Source organism: Haliotis rubra, unplaced genomic scaffold (assembly GCF_003918875.1).
Source record: "Haliotis rubra isolate DU_JTF1 unplaced genomic scaffold, ASM391887v1 Scf427, whole genome shotgun sequence".
Lineage (NCBI taxonomy): Eukaryota > Metazoa > Mollusca > Gastropoda > Lepetellida > Haliotidae > Haliotis > Haliotis rubra.
The window spans coordinates 649,603-666,891 of record NW_025767110.1 but is presented as its reverse complement, the minus strand read 5'-3'; the positions used below and the strand labels follow the sequence as shown (position 1 = coordinate 666,891).

General features: G+C 41.1%; 1 protein-coding gene across 1 annotated transcript in view; it reads left to right on the top strand.

Annotated features, from left to right (window-relative positions):
- Positions 1-17,289, top strand: part of LOC124288865 (pre-mRNA-processing factor 17-like) — a 44,092-nt gene that overhangs the window by 9,410 nt on the left and 17,393 nt on the right. Inside the window, exons 4-8 of the mRNA XM_046725433.1 lie at positions 13,244-13,324; positions 15,067-15,206; positions 15,552-15,648; positions 15,916-16,130; positions 16,866-17,013. Of these exons, the coding sequence (XP_046581389.1) occupies positions 13,244-13,324; positions 15,067-15,206; positions 15,552-15,648; positions 15,916-16,130; positions 16,866-17,013 (681 nt within the window). The remainder of the gene's footprint in view (positions 1-13,243; positions 13,325-15,066; positions 15,207-15,551; positions 15,649-15,915; positions 16,131-16,865; positions 17,014-17,289) is intronic.

Genomic DNA, 17,289 nt, shown 5'->3' with positions numbered 1-17,289 from the left:
AAATCTAGAATGGATACTTCGAGAGCTTCGCGAAGTCTCCGGCGTCCACCGAGGAATTCTCCTCAAAGGTCTCCATATATTAGCCACTTTCGTCATATATAGCTACTTTCGTCCAGTCCGTTCAAGACATCGCATAAGTTGTCTATCAACTGTATGCCATATGCCGTCTATAAGCCTACGCGAAGACAATTGCACAGGCTATTTACAACACAAAACGTCGCTATATTAATTAATCAACGACGTTGCATAGATCTTCACAGAAATCAACCTTTCCGTATAGATTGCTAGAATATGCAATCCCGGACTACGATACGATTATCTACATGCGTGACCATTACGCAGATCTGCAGACAATTCAATATCGAAATTGAACAGCAGCCTTGTTACAGCGAGTATAACTCATAATCGTCAAAGTTTCTGAGAAGAAATATGTACAAGTTCAGCTTTAATTCTACAATTATGACGATACATTCATGTATACAGTCTACAAGCTGACAACTTGCAAGTTTATTGTACCTTTATATAAGGAAGTCGGAATTATATTCAAAACTGAAGTTACATTCACGACAGCCAGGAAAATAACCTACCCAGCATTAATATACAGAGCGAGGTATTTCGCGCCGGAGGTTTCGCGCGTTTTACCTTAACCCTCGAAACACGTGGTCACTCGGGTAACTTCGGGAAGCTACGGTGAAGACCGACGATTATGCTAATATCAACGACGGCAAGATTTTATACAAGGTTTTTTCCTGCTACACCGGTGACATCACAGCGCGGGTATTCTACAGAATCAAAATGCCTTGTTCTGATTGGACCGCGTTGGACAACGACCTACGCAGAGGTCGATCTTAGTTCACAGTTCAAGACTTACGTTACAAGTGAAAACTATATATCAGTGAACGAAAGCAAGCCTCCTTACAGTCCAGTTAATCTGAACCTTCATGATTGGGCTGCTTTCTTCAGATTAGAGACCTCCCCTGTCAAGTTAGGACGAGGGCACGGCAGTCAGGCAATTTTACATAAAGTTCAATGAGGACAGACACACCGGGTTGTGCACCTACATCGTCAAGGACTTCTCAGCGAATAACCTAGACGACGGGATACAAGTGGATCTAAATCCACAGCGTCTCAGACTACAGCTGAATTTCATAATCAAGCTACTAACACAACTAGATGGTTAGTAAACCTACTTAAACTTTCTGATTGGAGAATTAAAACGGAAGTTTCACCCTCCAACTTGGGGATCTGAATATAGTGCTCCAACACCTCACAAGTGAGGTTTATGAACACGCCTGGATGACATACTTGGACTCCTTGATACGATGATTCTATCACGATGGCCAGCAAGAGCACTGTAAATTTATCTCCACCGAAACAAACAGAAGGGAATAATACAACAGATTATTTCCTCTATCATCAACTTACGCAGAATGAAATCTCACGTACTATATCTCCGTTTGGATCAGAACTGTCATACTACGTGCATACAAGACGGATGGACCCAATCCGACCCTCCATGAGCTTTTAATACTCATGATATTAGAGCGCTAACTTCTACAATTGATCTACACAATATTATTTGAAATAATGGAGGGTTTAATTTCTGGAGATCCGATATGGTGGTTGCCAACCATTATCTGAGAGATATCATCACCGAGGACGTCTCAGGTATCCACCAATTCGATCCCATGGTCCTCGCACAACAGTTGACAGTTCCTCGGAGAAGATAAGTCAATCTTACAGATTTTTACTTATCTTATAACAGTACTAAATAGCTACATGCTATATATAATTTGCTTAAGTTCTTTTTATCATCACAGTACTATGATTATTACATCATACAATATATAAGTTAACAACTCTACAGAGTTGGTTATTATATATTTACCTTAACTTAATTATATCTTCAGCATAGTACTATACTCAGATTGTAAAAATATATAAGCTAACAAACTCTACAGAGTTTGGGGTTTATATCATATCAGTATATTAGCTAACAAACTCTAAAGAGTTTTTGCTAATTGGCTTAAGTCTCATCATATCTTAAGCAATATGGTTACATTATAACATGTATTAGCTAACAAACTCTACGGAGTTTTTTGCTATTATATATGTAACTTAAGCTTATTCATATCTTCTTAAGCAATACTATGTTTATATCATATAGGTATATTAGCTATCAAAACTCTAAAAGAGCTTTTGCTATTATATATTTGGCTTAAGTTTCATCATAATTTAAGCTTTATGGTTACATTATAACTTGTATTAGCTAACAAACTCTCACGGAGTTTTTTGCTATTATATATGTAGCTTAAGTTTTCCTTCAAATCTTAAGCTCAATACTATGTTTATATCATATAAGTATATTAGCTAACAAACTCACGGAGTTTTTGCTATTATATATGTAGCTTAAGGTTTCCTTCAAAGCTCAATACTATGTTTATATCATATAAGTATAGTAGCTAACAAACTCACGGAGTGTTTGCTATTATATATGTAGCTTTAGGTTTCCTTCATAAACTCAATACTAGGTTTATTTCATATAAGTATTTTAGCTAACAAACTCTAAAGGGTTTTTGCTATTATACAATTAGCTTAAGTTTCATCATATCTTAAGCAGTATGGTTACATTATAAAATGTATTAGCTAACAAAACTCTCACGGAGTTTTGCTATTATATATATAGCTTAAGTTTAATTATATCTTAAGCTCAGTACTATGGTTATAACATAAAAGTATATTAGTTAATAAACTCTAAGGAGTTTTTTGCTATATACATTTAGCTTAAGTCTAATCTTATCTTAAGCTTAGTACTATGGTTACATTATAAATCTATAAGCTAATAAACTCTACAGAGTTTTGGCTATTATATATGTAGCTTAAGTTAATTATATCTTAAGCACAGTACTATACTCATATTTTAAAAATATATTAGCTAACAAACTCTACAGAGTTTTGCTATTATATAGGTAGCTAAAGCTTATTCATATCTTAAGCTCAGCACTATGTCTATATCATATAAGTACATTAACTAACAAACTCTAAAAGAGTTTTGCTATTATATAATTAGCTTAAGTTTAATCATATCTTAAGCTTAGTACTATGTTTATATTTTAAAGTAATTTAGCTAACAAACTCTAAGGAGTTTATACTAGCATATTAACAAGCTTAAGTCTATTAGTCTTAAGCATTGTATTAATGTTATAAATACTTTATCATAATAAGTACATTGTAATAACCTTTATATGGCAGCTGATAAGTTAGCAGCAGGAAGTCATCAGTTCAGTACCTTTATGAAGTTCCCATAGGGTTATTACAATCATCACAGTTCAAATCACTAATTATTAAAATCCAAAGTATTATATATTCCCACCTCCCTTTCCGTCGGATGCTACAAGCAAAAAGAGCATGAGTCAGGATAAGGAAAAATATGTAATTTTTAGAGTAAAATTGATATTTTATACTTATCCTGACTCATGAGGTAAGCCCTCCCATCCTCCCCACATAACACTTTGGATTTCCCTGTAAATTCAAATGTTGGGCTCAGTATATGAGGAGAGAGTGAGGCACATGGGTGGAGGTGGCGCCCTCGTTCCCGAGCTTGTGGAAGGGAGGTAACTCGTGCTGAGTACTAATTAGTGATTTTACATTGAAGGGAGCTTCAATTAGGGAGATACAAGTGTTCCACTATGTTCGCAAGAAGAAGAAGACAAGCAAAAAGAGCATGAGTCAGGATAAGTATAAAATATCAATTTTACTCTAAAAATTACATTTTTGTGTTTTTATTGCTATTTTACAAACTTTTTGTTCAATTTTAATCACGGAATGTGACTTTTAGAATATCCTTTACAATATATCAAAAGTTTTGTTTTTGTTCGTATTTTCCTTTAAAGTAGTGAATTGTATTTTAGGACATTATATTATCGTAACAATGTTTCTTTTTCATCAGAAGTCCTCCTTGGGGTACATATAAGCATTAAAATGTCCATTTTAAAACCTACGACAGTTGTAACTATATTGCAATAAAAATATTTACAAAACAAAAAACATGTTTTTGTCTTGTGAGACCACTTCTACAGGGCCCCTCAAGGCCCCCTACAGCCAAGAACAGGTAACTCTAGCAATCTACCTCGCACCTCACTTTTCATGCTGTCGTGTGTTTGGAAGTTTTTATCTTCTACCTTCGACATGAATTCGGCTTATATCCTTTATAATTTCGGCCAGATTTTCAAATTAAGTCAGTGAATTGTATTTTAGGACATTATATTATCATAACGATACAGCTAATTTTTTAGATTTTCTCACTCCTTTTCCATTGACTGTCTTTACATGGTGGCATGTAAACAATGCAGATTATGCATTTCAGAGGCTGGTCCACACCCTTTGTGTTCTTCTTGTGTTAACACATCATGTTCTCTTGCCTCACGTTGTAAATATTGTGCACATTTTTCAGAATTTGCATTTAATATATTTTTGTTATCCCGTTTACGCAAGACTATGGACAAGCTTAGGCGTCGCAGCAGGGTTGCCGCTGACAAGGGCGTTTCCCAGTCATGTGGTCTTGAGTTGTCTCCTCTACCATCATCCAGGAATGTTAGCATTCCCTTGTCAGCTAATTTTTTTTAATCTCCTTCGGGGTTATTCCCATTTCTGCCGTTCTTGCAGAGACAGCAACTTCTCCGAAGTCTCCTCTTAGGAAGGGGTCTAATCTCCAGAAGCTGGCGAAGTAGTAGAAGTCGTCATCATCTTCGAAGTCGTCTACGTAAAAGCCATCATAGTCACGGTCTTCACATTCTACAAGACCTTGGAAGTCGTCGAAGCCTGCTGCCAAAGTTCACTCGTTCACAATCTGACACTCACTGACGAAGTAGACGATTCATCTTACTCACAACCACCGGTTTTCGAACCGCAGATAATTGTGATGTCTACGCGGCAGGCGACTACAACCAGCTCTACAGTGTTCGTGAACCCTTCCCAGCAAGTTGACACATGTGACGCACAATACAGTTCTGCACCGCTCTGCATAGATTTCAACATCCCTACTAATGACTGTATACGCAAGGCAAAATTCTCAAAGGCATCATAATCCCCAAACTTAATCGGTGGACTGTTAAAGCAAGGCACTTATCTCATTCTGAATCAGTTGGCCTGCACTACCATATGTGCGTTGCAACTCCTGCATAGCTCTTGTATAAGGAGTAGGGTGAAACATGAAGGCCTCGGCAAGTTGTCTTGGTTTATTCCCAAGTTTATCCAATAATAGTTGATACTTGTATGATTCAGTCAGGTGAGGGTGTACATCAGCTAAGGTCTCAAGTGCCAGCTTCAGTAAGATAAAGTCTCGTTCCTTACCACTCTTGAACTCTGGTAAAGTAGGTTTAGGAATTCCATACACAGAGGAAATCAGCATTGCATTCATGGGCAAATCAGCACTGGTAGCACCTGAAGCAAGTTTGGGCTGAGGTAAATCAGCAGGTGATGGATTAACATGGAAATCCTCATTCTGTCTGGCTTTAAATACGTGAACACTTGGATTAATGATGTGATTTTGGCCTACATGTGAATGTTCAATTTCATGTTTTTCATATGTCTATTGGTTATTGGTGCACATTGATCAATAACTTCCTTGGGGTATGTTACCTCAGTGTTAACTTCTCTGGGATTGGATGTCTCACTGACATCTGGCTCTTTCATCCTATCACCATGATCACCACTGTCAATCATAGATGAAATTAACATTGCTGCTATATACTTGTTCTCAGCTTCTCTTAAATTTCTTTCTTTAGGTAGCTGTAACATCCTACATTCTTTCTCTTTCTTGATAGTCCTCTCCATTCTCTCTCTCATGTCTAGTTTCAGATGCTTTATCTTCCATATGCTTAATGTGAACAGCTATCTCTCTTTCTTCCTCCATCTGCTTCTTAAGTTTCACTTTCTCAAGTTCGGCAGTTTGCCTATCACTCAGTCTGGACAAAACAGACCAACTAGTTGAATGTGCACTTCCTACACTTACTTCTGAACGAGTAGTCATTACTTCATCAAGTTCATAATTCATGTCAACAACATAATCTGACAAATCGGCAGGTGGTCGTCTGCGCCTGGATTAAAACCGTGCAGGGTGTCCATCTTGCGAGAGTGGCCGTGTTCCACCGGGCATATCATAGTCATCATCGTCAAAGTTCATAATTAGGCAAGTACTTACACAATCCGCCTCGCGGGACCATGAAAAGAAGACGAAGTCGCCGGTAGTTCGTGTAAGTTACTGGCATTCACGTTTTCAGTACAGGCATTCCCGCAACACTTGCAAGGCAAGGCAAGGCAAGGCACACTCACACACTGTCAAAACCACGGACAGCACGTGGTTACATAAAACATAACACATGTTCGAGAGCAAACGAAATCAGGTGCTTCTGCTGGGTGTATGTACTTGTTGAACTGGCAAAAACCCCGTAAAAGGCTTAATTTCCTTAACATAATTAAAATTCAAAATAACATATTTTTCCTTATCCTGACTCATGCTTAATTGCTTGTCTTCTTCTTCTTGCGAACTATAGTAGAACACTTGAATCCCCTTTTGAAGCTCCCTTAAAAAAAAGTGGACATAAAATCACTCACCCCAGTTGCCTCCCCTGAAACCATCTTTTGGCGCGAAAAGGTCACATGATCGGCCATGCTTGTTCACTTTCTCCTTCTTCGCCCTAGTGGACGGATGTGAGAGCGCCTGGGTGTCCCTATACGGCATATATCCTTTGAATCTTTAGGCTTTTATACTAAATTAGCTGTATAAGGGCTTGATCAAGGATTTACCAACAATATGGTTTGAAATTTATTCTAAATTTGTCCGTTTTTTACGTTGTTGACAACATGTCTCAACTTTAGACCTCTGTTGATATATGGCCAAATCTCACGCATGGCCAAATCTACTGATTCATCCACACACCAAGCAAGCACACAGAAACCCAACTATGTTTCAACTACACGCATAGAGCGTATCACAACGTGCTTGAGGAAAAGAGGATATTCCACCAGAGCGGCCAAAGCAGTAACTTTAGCCTTACGCAGATCAACCCGTAACTTGTATGATGACAAGTGGCAAAGTTTTGAGAAATACGCTTGGAATAAAGGCTTCACTGCAATTGAAGCAACACATGGCGGAATACCTTTGTCATCTTAGACAGACGAAACGATTGAAGGGATCTACACTCTCTACTTACCTAGCGGCCTTGAGCTCAGTTATCACGATGAAGACGGGTATAAAACTGACAAAAGTACCAGAGATACTGGCACTACTACGCTCATTCAAGTTGGAAGACCAACAAAGAAAATTCAAGGCCCCCGCTTAGGATCTCAACGTGGTTCTACAACATCTTACCAGCGAAGATTACAAACCACTAGAAAGGACATCATATGAGAAATTAACTCATAAAACACTGTTCCTCGTAGCCTTAGCTACAGCGGCAAGGATGTCAGAAATTCATGCTCTAGACTTCGAACGAACAAGATTTGACACGCATCGTGACACAGTGCATCTGGGACTAAGATGGGATTTTATAGCAAAGAATCAACTGTCCGGTCAACCAGACAGACAATTCCATATCCCAGCACTTTCGTCGATATTAGGACCACAGGATACGCAAGACCAATCCTTATGTCCAGTCAGTGCATTGAAAATATATCTACAGAGGTCTAAATTGAGGAGATGAAAATTCAAGCGCCTTTTCATCCCTCTATCTACGGAGACACCTACAGAAGTCTCACGTTCGACCATAACAATATGGATGAGAGCCGTCATATTGAGAGCCTATAAAGCAGCAGGACTTGATCCTCCATGAGCCTCCAATCCTCATGAAGTCATAGCACTGGCATCCACGCTAGCTCTGCATGGAAACTGCTCCATATCAATAATAATGGAGGGCTGCTTCTGGAGGTCGGAGACGGTGTTTGCCAACCACTCCCTCAGAGACATGGCTACAGAGGACATCTCCGGCATACACCAGTTTGGGCAGCTTGTTGTAGCACAACAATTGACGGTACCTCAAAGGCGCTGAGATAAATCTCACCTTTTGTCAAGTGACTTGTAAAAGCCAACACTCAACAGAGTACGGTTTTAGAGTCCATGCGCATGTCTAGGACAGGCTAGCATGAGTGATAGACCCGGTACTTGTAAGGACTTACTTGTACACGAAGTCACTTCTCCACTTGATGCATGCATCAAGAGATGGAGTCGTATAAAATCCACACAAAATGTCAGGAGAAGATTTCCAGGATAAATCTGACAAGCTGTGGTCCCCCACATTCATCAGAGGAAGCTGGAAGAAAGGACAAATGCCATTAGAAGTTCCCAAGGGGGTATAAGGACGTAAATCAGCAGAGAATCCAGAGTGGCTTGACCCACCACCGTTTTCGTCGGATTCTACAAGCAATTAAGCATGAGTCAGGATAAGGAAAAATATGTAATTTTCTGACTAAAATTGATATTTTATACTTATCCTGACTCATGAGGTTAGCCCTCCCAACCTCCCCTCATGGCACTCTGGATTTCCCTGCAAGTCCAAGTGTCAGGGCTCGAAATAACGGAGAGAGTGAACAAGCATGGCGGATCATGTGACCTTTTCTCGCCAAAAGATGGTTTCAGGGGAGGCAACTGGGGTGAGTGATTTACGTCCACTTTTTTGAAGGGAGCTTCAAAAGGGGATTCAAGTGTTCCACTATAGTTCACAAGAAGAAGAAGACAAGCAATTAAGCATGAGTCAGGATAAGTATAAAATATCAATTTTAGTCAGAAAATTACATAATTCATTACTTTCTGACACACAGCTTTTGAGAAAGCTGCAGACATCTACAAGGTTCGAGAACTCTCAGATCTACAGGCAGATAACAGCAACGCAGACATCTCATTTCAACCCAAAAGAGACGTACTGCATATACGCTGATGACTTTGACTCCAATATGATATCACCTATGAAGCCGATATCTCAAGCACTGGAGAACCTCAAGGCGACCTTCGTAAAGGGCTTAAGGTTAACAACGCCTTCAGGAATCCTTGAACGGACGTGCAGATGATATTATTAACACTCGCCACTCAGCGTGGGGGTTAGGATTTTATATCCTATCAACTAGATTCAACATCGGTATTCTTCAAGATCCATACAGACATACGTCTCGACAGCTTCCTTCGTCATGCTGGCTTATATTATCCACAATGGAAATACGTGATTAATATCACTGAACAAGATTGTATACTTGGAGGAACCCTTATTAAAGAGGTTTATATGAGCGGCGTAGAACTATCGCGCTCTTTTACAAACTATTGCACCAGATTTTATGGAGGCCAACTTGCTACAACACCAGTGATGTCATGCTTGGAAGCTGATTGGTCCACATCAGACAACGCCTCCTACTGACAGAGCAGGCGCCAGCAAGTTTACTGACATGTAAACAAACCCGTTGTACGGGGGAATACTTCATCGGCCGCCTTGGAAACAGTATACAACTACGGCCTGTTATCATCATGGGAATCTAATAGATGTCTAGCCTTGACAGCAGGATAAACGAGGTTTATCTTTGAAGTTGTCGCTGATAAAAGTCGGTATGAGTACCTGTCCCCTGCGATACTGGAGCCAGCCTTGCTATAAATAGACAACGCTTCGATGTATGCTGATCAACACAGATCGTCTGCGTATATAAGGGGAAGAATGATGAATCATCACTGCAATCAGAGGTTAGCACTTCCAATGGAACGTCCTACCGTTTGGAATATCGTCGGCTCTATGGTTATTCATACAAATAACCAAGCCTATCGGCACCTATCTGCAGCATCAAGGTCTATGCAGTTGCGGTTATCTGGACGACGGCATACAGGTTCTTCAAAGTGCCAATCAACTCAGACAGCAGCTGAACTTCACAATAAAGTTGCTCACGCAACTAGGATGAAGTTGGAGTTAGAATCAAAACGAGATCTTCAATTGCTGGGAATAAGAATTACCACAACATAGAATCGAATTGTGGTCCCAGAAGATCGTTGGGTCAAGATACAAGCCATGATTCCACCAGTAGTCATCTCTCCGTTAACACTACGAACATGGCAATGTCTACTCGGTCTGCTAACCTCGGCGCAGGACTTGACTCGCACAGGAAGGTTACAACTAAGGCCACTGCAACGGTTCCTGACAAAACATCTGGACAGCGTCGACCCTATCTTGCTGCCAGACAATCTCAAGAGGTACCTACTTTGGTGGACCCTCAAGTCGAACGTCTGCAGAGGAACCTATTTACAAGAGCCGGCCTTTGACACACATCTCTACGTAGACGCATCGGTACAAGGTTGGGGTGCACATCTCAACAATCAAGTTCCATCAGGGAAGTGGTCCAAAACAGAGCAGCATCTTCACATCAATCTGCTGGAGATGAAAGCCGTGATCAATGCCTTATAACTGTGGTCGAGCTCGCTGATCAACAGAATGCTGTTGGTCCACACGGACAACTCTACAGTAGCATTCTCCATAAATCGGCAAGGATCTACAAGGTCACCAAGCCTTCTACAGCTCACATTCCAGTTGTTTGACATCACGGAGGAAGCAAACATCTGGATAAAGGAGTGTCACATACCCGGAGCCAAGAACGTGCTTGCAGACGCTCTCTCCGACCACTGCACCCATCACCTACAGATGGATGCTCCATCCAGAAGCATTTCGGCTCATCATACGTGAAATAAGATCCCCATGCATAGACCTGTTTGCCACGAGGTTCAACAAACAACTACAGACGTTTGTCTCACCAGTTCCATATCCTCAAGCCTGGGCAACAGATGCACTGAGCATATCATGGGAAGGACTAAACGCTTACGGTTTTTTCACCCCGATATTACTACCGAAAGTACTGTTGAAGATCCAACAGACACAGGCGCTACAACTGACTTTGGTCGCTCCCCATTGGCCATCGTGAGTATGGTTCCTAGACCTAATAGAAGATCTCGGAAGTCCAACAATCAAGTTACCAGAATGGCCGAACCTACTCATACATCCGCACACCAAGCAAGTCCACAGGAACCCAGTACTGTTCCAGCTACATGTGTGGACCGTCTCAAAACATGTTTGAAGAAAAGAGTATACTCCGCCAGGGCAGCCAAGGCAGTAACCTTAGCGTTACGCAGATCCACTCGTAACCTGTATGATGACAAATGGCTGAAGTTTAAGACATATGCAAGGCGGAAAGGTTTCATTGCTATGAAAGCTACTCATCCTCAAGTGGTGGAATACCTGTGTCATCTTAGACATACTAGACATCTGAAGGTTCGATATTATCCACGTATCTCGCTGCCATCAGTACAGTGATCACCATGAAGACAGGCATCAAGTTGACGAAAGTACCAGAATTACTTGCTCTGCTGAGATCTTTTAAACTGGAGGACCAGCAAAAGAAAATTCAGAGCTCTGGCCTGGGATCTGAATGTAATTCTATGTCATCTCACGAGTAATGCCTACGAACCTCTAGATCAGACTACCTTCGATCTGCTTACACAGAAGACTCTGTTCCTGCTTGCACTAGCCACGGCAGCTCGAATGTCAGAGATACATGCACTGGACTTTGGTCAAACTAGATTCGACACGGGGCAACATGCTGCAGTTCATCCAGGACTTAGATGGGACTTTATTGCTAAGAACTAACTACCTGGTCAACCAGATAGACAGTTCCACATACTAGCGCTATCCACAATCCTCGGACCAGAGGATACGCAGGACCTATCCTTGTGTCCGGTCAGAGCCCTGAAGATATATCTTCAAAAGACTAAAACAAGGAGACGAAAATTCAAGCGCCTGTTCATCACGTTATCCACAGAGACATCAGCAAAAGTCTCAAGAACGACAATATCATTCTGGATGAGAGCCGTCATATTGAGAGCCTATAAAGCAGCAGGAATAGAACCTCCAAGAGCTTCCAACCCACACGAAGTCAGAGCACTGGCGTCAACACTAACTCTGCACGGAAATTGCTCTATATCAGCAATTATGGAGGGCTGCTTTTGGAAGTCTGACACAGCGTTTGCCAACCACTACCTCCGAGACATAGCCACCGAAGACGTCTCCGGCATTCACCAATTTGGGCCTCTCATTGTTGCACAGCAACTAACGGCTCCACTAAGGCGCTGAGTTGGAAAATCTCACCCCTTATCACGTTGACTTGTTGATAACTTTTACTGAGGAAAAGTATTAGTTTGAAAGTCCATACGCACTGTCTAGGACAGACTAGCATGAGTGATTAAAGACCCTATACGGGTAAAGATCTTACCTGTACATTAAGGAGTCGCAACTCATTTATGATAAAGACCGTAACATAGTTTATGGGTTGTTATAGATATCTAGTAAAAAGAAGATACTAGTATGTCTTAAGCCACATGAATCAACATGATTCAACTTGTCTGAGATGGAAGTAAGGCAAGAAAGTGGTCCCCCCGAGTTATAACGGAAGTTGGAAGAATAGGATCTCGGAAATGCTGTTACGCAGTTCCCATGGGGGGGATACAGGACGTATCTAAGGACAGCTGATGAATCCAGGAAGTGGCTTGACCCACCACCAATCCGAAGGATTCTATAAGCAAAAGATCCTGAGTCAGGATAAGAAAAAATATGTAATTTTTCAAGTAAAATTGATATTTTATACTTATCCTGACTCATGAGGTTGAGCCCTCCCAACCTCCCCGCTGGAGACACTTTGGATTTCACAGTAGATCCAAGTGCATGGGCAGAAAAATCAGCAGAGAGTGACAAGTAAAGCTGGTCACATGACTGTTTGCGCGGGAAAAGGGAGGTAACTCGTGGGTGAGTGTACTTTTACATCCTCATTGGGAACTTCAAGGGATTCAAGTGTTCCACTACCATTCGCATAGGAAAGGGAGATAAGCAAAAGATCATGAGTCAGGATAAGTGTAAAATATTAATTTTACATTTATTATTATTAAAATTACATTTTTTAAAAGCATTGACCCACGGGGATGCGGGTTCGAATTGGTCTTCAGCAACCCATGCTTGTCATAAGAGGCGACTAGTCATCGTATTCCAGTTGTGTTGATCACTGGATTGATCACTGCATATTCTGCATATTTGCGAAAACAAGGCCCTGTAAAAACAATTAATTGATGTCACTGGAGGTTTAATGTATGTGTGTTAGTCCGATATGTATTCGCTATACTTGTCACAGTTAGTGTGAATGATATCATATAATCTCATTGGTTCTTTCATACCAGGTTATGCCCTTGACCCCAGTAACGACCAGGCCGAAGTTGACAAGGTTGTCGGGGACAACACAGCTGCAGAGGATAACAAAGGTATGTACAGACCTCAAACATGTCCCCATCGTACAGCTGGATTCAGGGATAGACTTAGACCCCATGTAAACTATGGGCTTGGTGGTCAGACTCACTGACTTGGTTCACTGGGAGACATGGTCATCTCCCACTGACAGTGTAGAACGTCTCTCATCAGTGGTCAGACTCACTGACTTGGTTCATTGGGAGACATGGTCATCTCCCACTGACAGTGTAGAACGTCTCTCATCAGTGGTCAGACTCACTGACTTGGTTCACTGGGAGACATGGTCATCTCCCACTGACAGTGTAGAACGTCTCTCATCAGTGGTCAGACTCACTGACTTGGTTCATTGGGAGACATGGTCATCTCCCACTGACAGTGTAGAACGTCTCTCATCAGTGGTCAGACTCACTGACTTGGTTCATTGGGAGACATGGTCATCTCCCACTGACAGTGTAGAACGTCTCTCATCAGTGGTCAGACTCACTGACTTGGTTCATTGGGAGACGTCATCTCCCACTGACAGTGTAGAACGTCTCTCATCAGTGGTCAGACTCACTGACTTGGTTCATTGGGAGACATGGTCATCTCCCACTGACAGTGTAGAACGTCTCTCATCAGTGGTCAGACTCACTGACTTGGTTCATTGGGAGACATGGTCATCTCCCACTGACAGTGTAGAACGTCTCTCATCAGTGGTCAGACTCACTGACTTGGTTCACTGGGAGACATGGTCATCTCCCACTGACAGTGTAGAACGTCTCTCATCATATCAGCCACATATATTTCCATGTTGCCAGACTAGACTTGATACAGGTCATACATTCTCTCTGAATGACTCCACTAAACTAGAAACACTTGATAACCTGATACTGTCATTATGTACAGGTTTAATCCTCCACTCCACATCATTTTCAATACCTGATGACATGGATCATTTAGAAGAAACTGAATGTAACTGGATAAATGAACTGGGTTCCTTGAATCTCTTGACCAAGAGATTTGAATTCTTGTAGAGCGTCAGTCTTAAATTCAGTCAGTGAATCTTCCAATCAACACATTATCCTTAGCTGATACCCATTGCATTTTTGTTATGTCATTGTTATTCATCAGTTTCATCAGTACATTTTTGGTTTATTTCATTCATGCACTTTTTGCAAGAGATATATCATGTATATGGCATAGGATATTTTCATAGTTTTATCTTGTTTTGATAACGCATTCAGCATTTGATAACGATGTTATGAATAACAGTCAGTCACAATAAACAGATCTGTTTGGAGGTTTTCAGAAGGATATTATGGTTACAGTTACTGTTACTCATAAGCTACTATCCCTTGGTTTAAAGCAGTACTTGTGTTCATATTCACATTGTGTCATCTGTAATGTGATGATTGCCCAAGGGCTGTTGCCATGCTTCACGCTGGTAGAATCCAGTGAGATGGCTACCTGGTAGTATGTTCAGTGTGTCTCATTCTGTCATGTGCAGATTTGCAGATTGACTTCAACATTTGTTTATATTTTTGATGCATTTAAAACATCTTGACTTTCTGAACTGAATAATTTAGTTGTATATGTAGTTTCAAATTTTAGGACAGGTCAAATTTAATAACCAGCTAAATTGATCAGATGCAACACATGCAGTAACTAACAAATGCTTTTTGGTCAGTAGTCCTCGAAGACATTATATCAATATGTTATTGCATGATTATTGTAAGGTTAGTAAGTTGTTCATGATCTTAATCCACAATACTGGCAGGTATTACAGTGTTTGAAGTAAAACCAAGTGCTGGTGCAAAACGAAAGAAAGAAAAGAATAGAGACCCGGCAGATATTGATGGCTACCTTGGACCCTGGGCAAAGTATGCTGATGAGCAAACTGTTATGAAGCCCAGTGAGGTAAGTGTCCGCTGCACTATTGATATCTCTGCTGTATATCTCCATATACCACTTTAAGTGTCTGTATCACCTTATCAGTTACTGTGTTCAGGTAGGAAAGTGACCTGGAAGACGTAGCACTCGGTCAGGTAATACTATCTTGAATCCTTCATGGCACTACAGCCCTGCGTGTTGTAAAGTGTCTGTTAATGTCATGTCAATATGCCTGTTGAGAATTGTTGAGCAAGAACTGCTTTCATTTAAGTGTTAGGTTCTCCATGGACTCTACCTGTTTCAGATGTTGTTATTATAGTTTGAAACCTCTGATGGAATGCGACTGTATATCTTCACTGTGTGTCCTTCCAGGAGGAGCAGAAGGAGCTGGATGAGATCCTGGCCAAGAGAAGCAAGCACAGCAAGCAGGTCGAGGAAAAACCCATGGAGGAGAAGACAACTCTACACAGTGCGTTCCTAATTCTCCCTACAGCAGATTTGAGTTTGTCTTTACTACCAGACACAGTTTTATCCTTTGTCAGTTTGCTTATTAATCTGCCAGACAAAACTGCAGCAACAACACACATTCCACATACAAAACTGGATCATTATTTCATACTAATGTGATGGTTTGAATGATAAGTGCCTTGTGATGCAGTGGATTGAAATCCTGTATTTATGGGATTTGAAAAAATACATATTTATTTACTGATAGCATGAAAATGTTTGTTTCTAGTTAAAGATGCATATGACTACCAAGGCCGGTCATTCCTCCATGCACCACAAGATGTTGGGGTCAACTTGCGGTCAGAGGAGCCACCAGAGAAATGTTTCTTGCCAAAGAAGTTGATTCACACCTGGTCAGGCCACAGTAAGGGTGTGGCAGCCATCAGGTGGTACCCCCATACTGCTCACCTCATGTTGTCTGCTGGTATGGACACAAAAATCAAAGTAAGAACAATAAATTTACAGTTATCTCCCTTCCATTGATTTGCATTTGCTAAACAATTGTAATTTCCATACATCATACGTGATTCAATTATTCGAGAAAAAGAATGACTAACATGCAGTGTGCGAAATAGCCACTGGCCCGCTAGCCGTGGCTAGTCAAAATCCAGTCAGGCCAGTAAATCCCCACAGTCACTGCCCCAACTTGCTAGTGAATTTTCATGGGGTCATTTTGTAAATATTTCACTCTCTCTGACTTGTTAAGTTATTTAATCATAAACAAAATAATTCAGAAATTCAGACATGTGTACTTTTATTTGTTTTTGATAGTATTTTACCTTTTGCTTGGTTTCTACATTTAAATTTCAGGCTAGTGAATTATTTTGTGTGCTAGCACGTAACTTTCAGGCAATGCTAGCCAGACTAGCAAAATTTGGAAACTATTTTGCACATTGCTAACACGAAGTACTGAATGAATTCCCACAGTTCGGCATTCTCAGTGGGCAACATAGAAAATGTTACTCGCTTGCTAGCGGGGTACACTGAAAATAATAGAAGAGCACTCAGACATCATAAAATGACATTTATGTGTGAGATAAGATAAAATCTCAGCATTTCGGGGTAAACAGTTTTGTATTGTCTACTATATGGTTAGTGAACTAATATGGGTTAGCTGCAATATTTATGAAAAATACTTCTTTTTGCTTCAATTTGTAATGACAAAATATCCATATCCAGATTTGGGAGGTATACAATGAGCGGGTGTGTGTACGAACATACGCAGGCCATAAGCAGGCCGTGAGAGACATCACCTTCAACAACGAAGGCAATGAGTTCCTTAGCTGTGGCTATGACAGATACTGCAAGTTGTGGGACACAGAGACAGGTGAGTAGGACACAGAGACAGGTGAAGGGTGGGATACAGAGACAGGTGAGTAGGCTACAGAGACAGGTGAGGGGTGGGACACAGAGACAGGTGAGTAGGATACAGAGACAGGTGAGTAGGACACAGAGACAGGTGAGGGGTGGGACACAGAGACAGGTGAAGGGTGGGATACAGAGACAGGTGAGTCAGCTACAGAGACAGGTGAGGGGTGGGACAGAGAGACAGGTGAGTAGGATACAGAGACAGGTGAGTAGGACACAGAGACAGGTGAGGGGT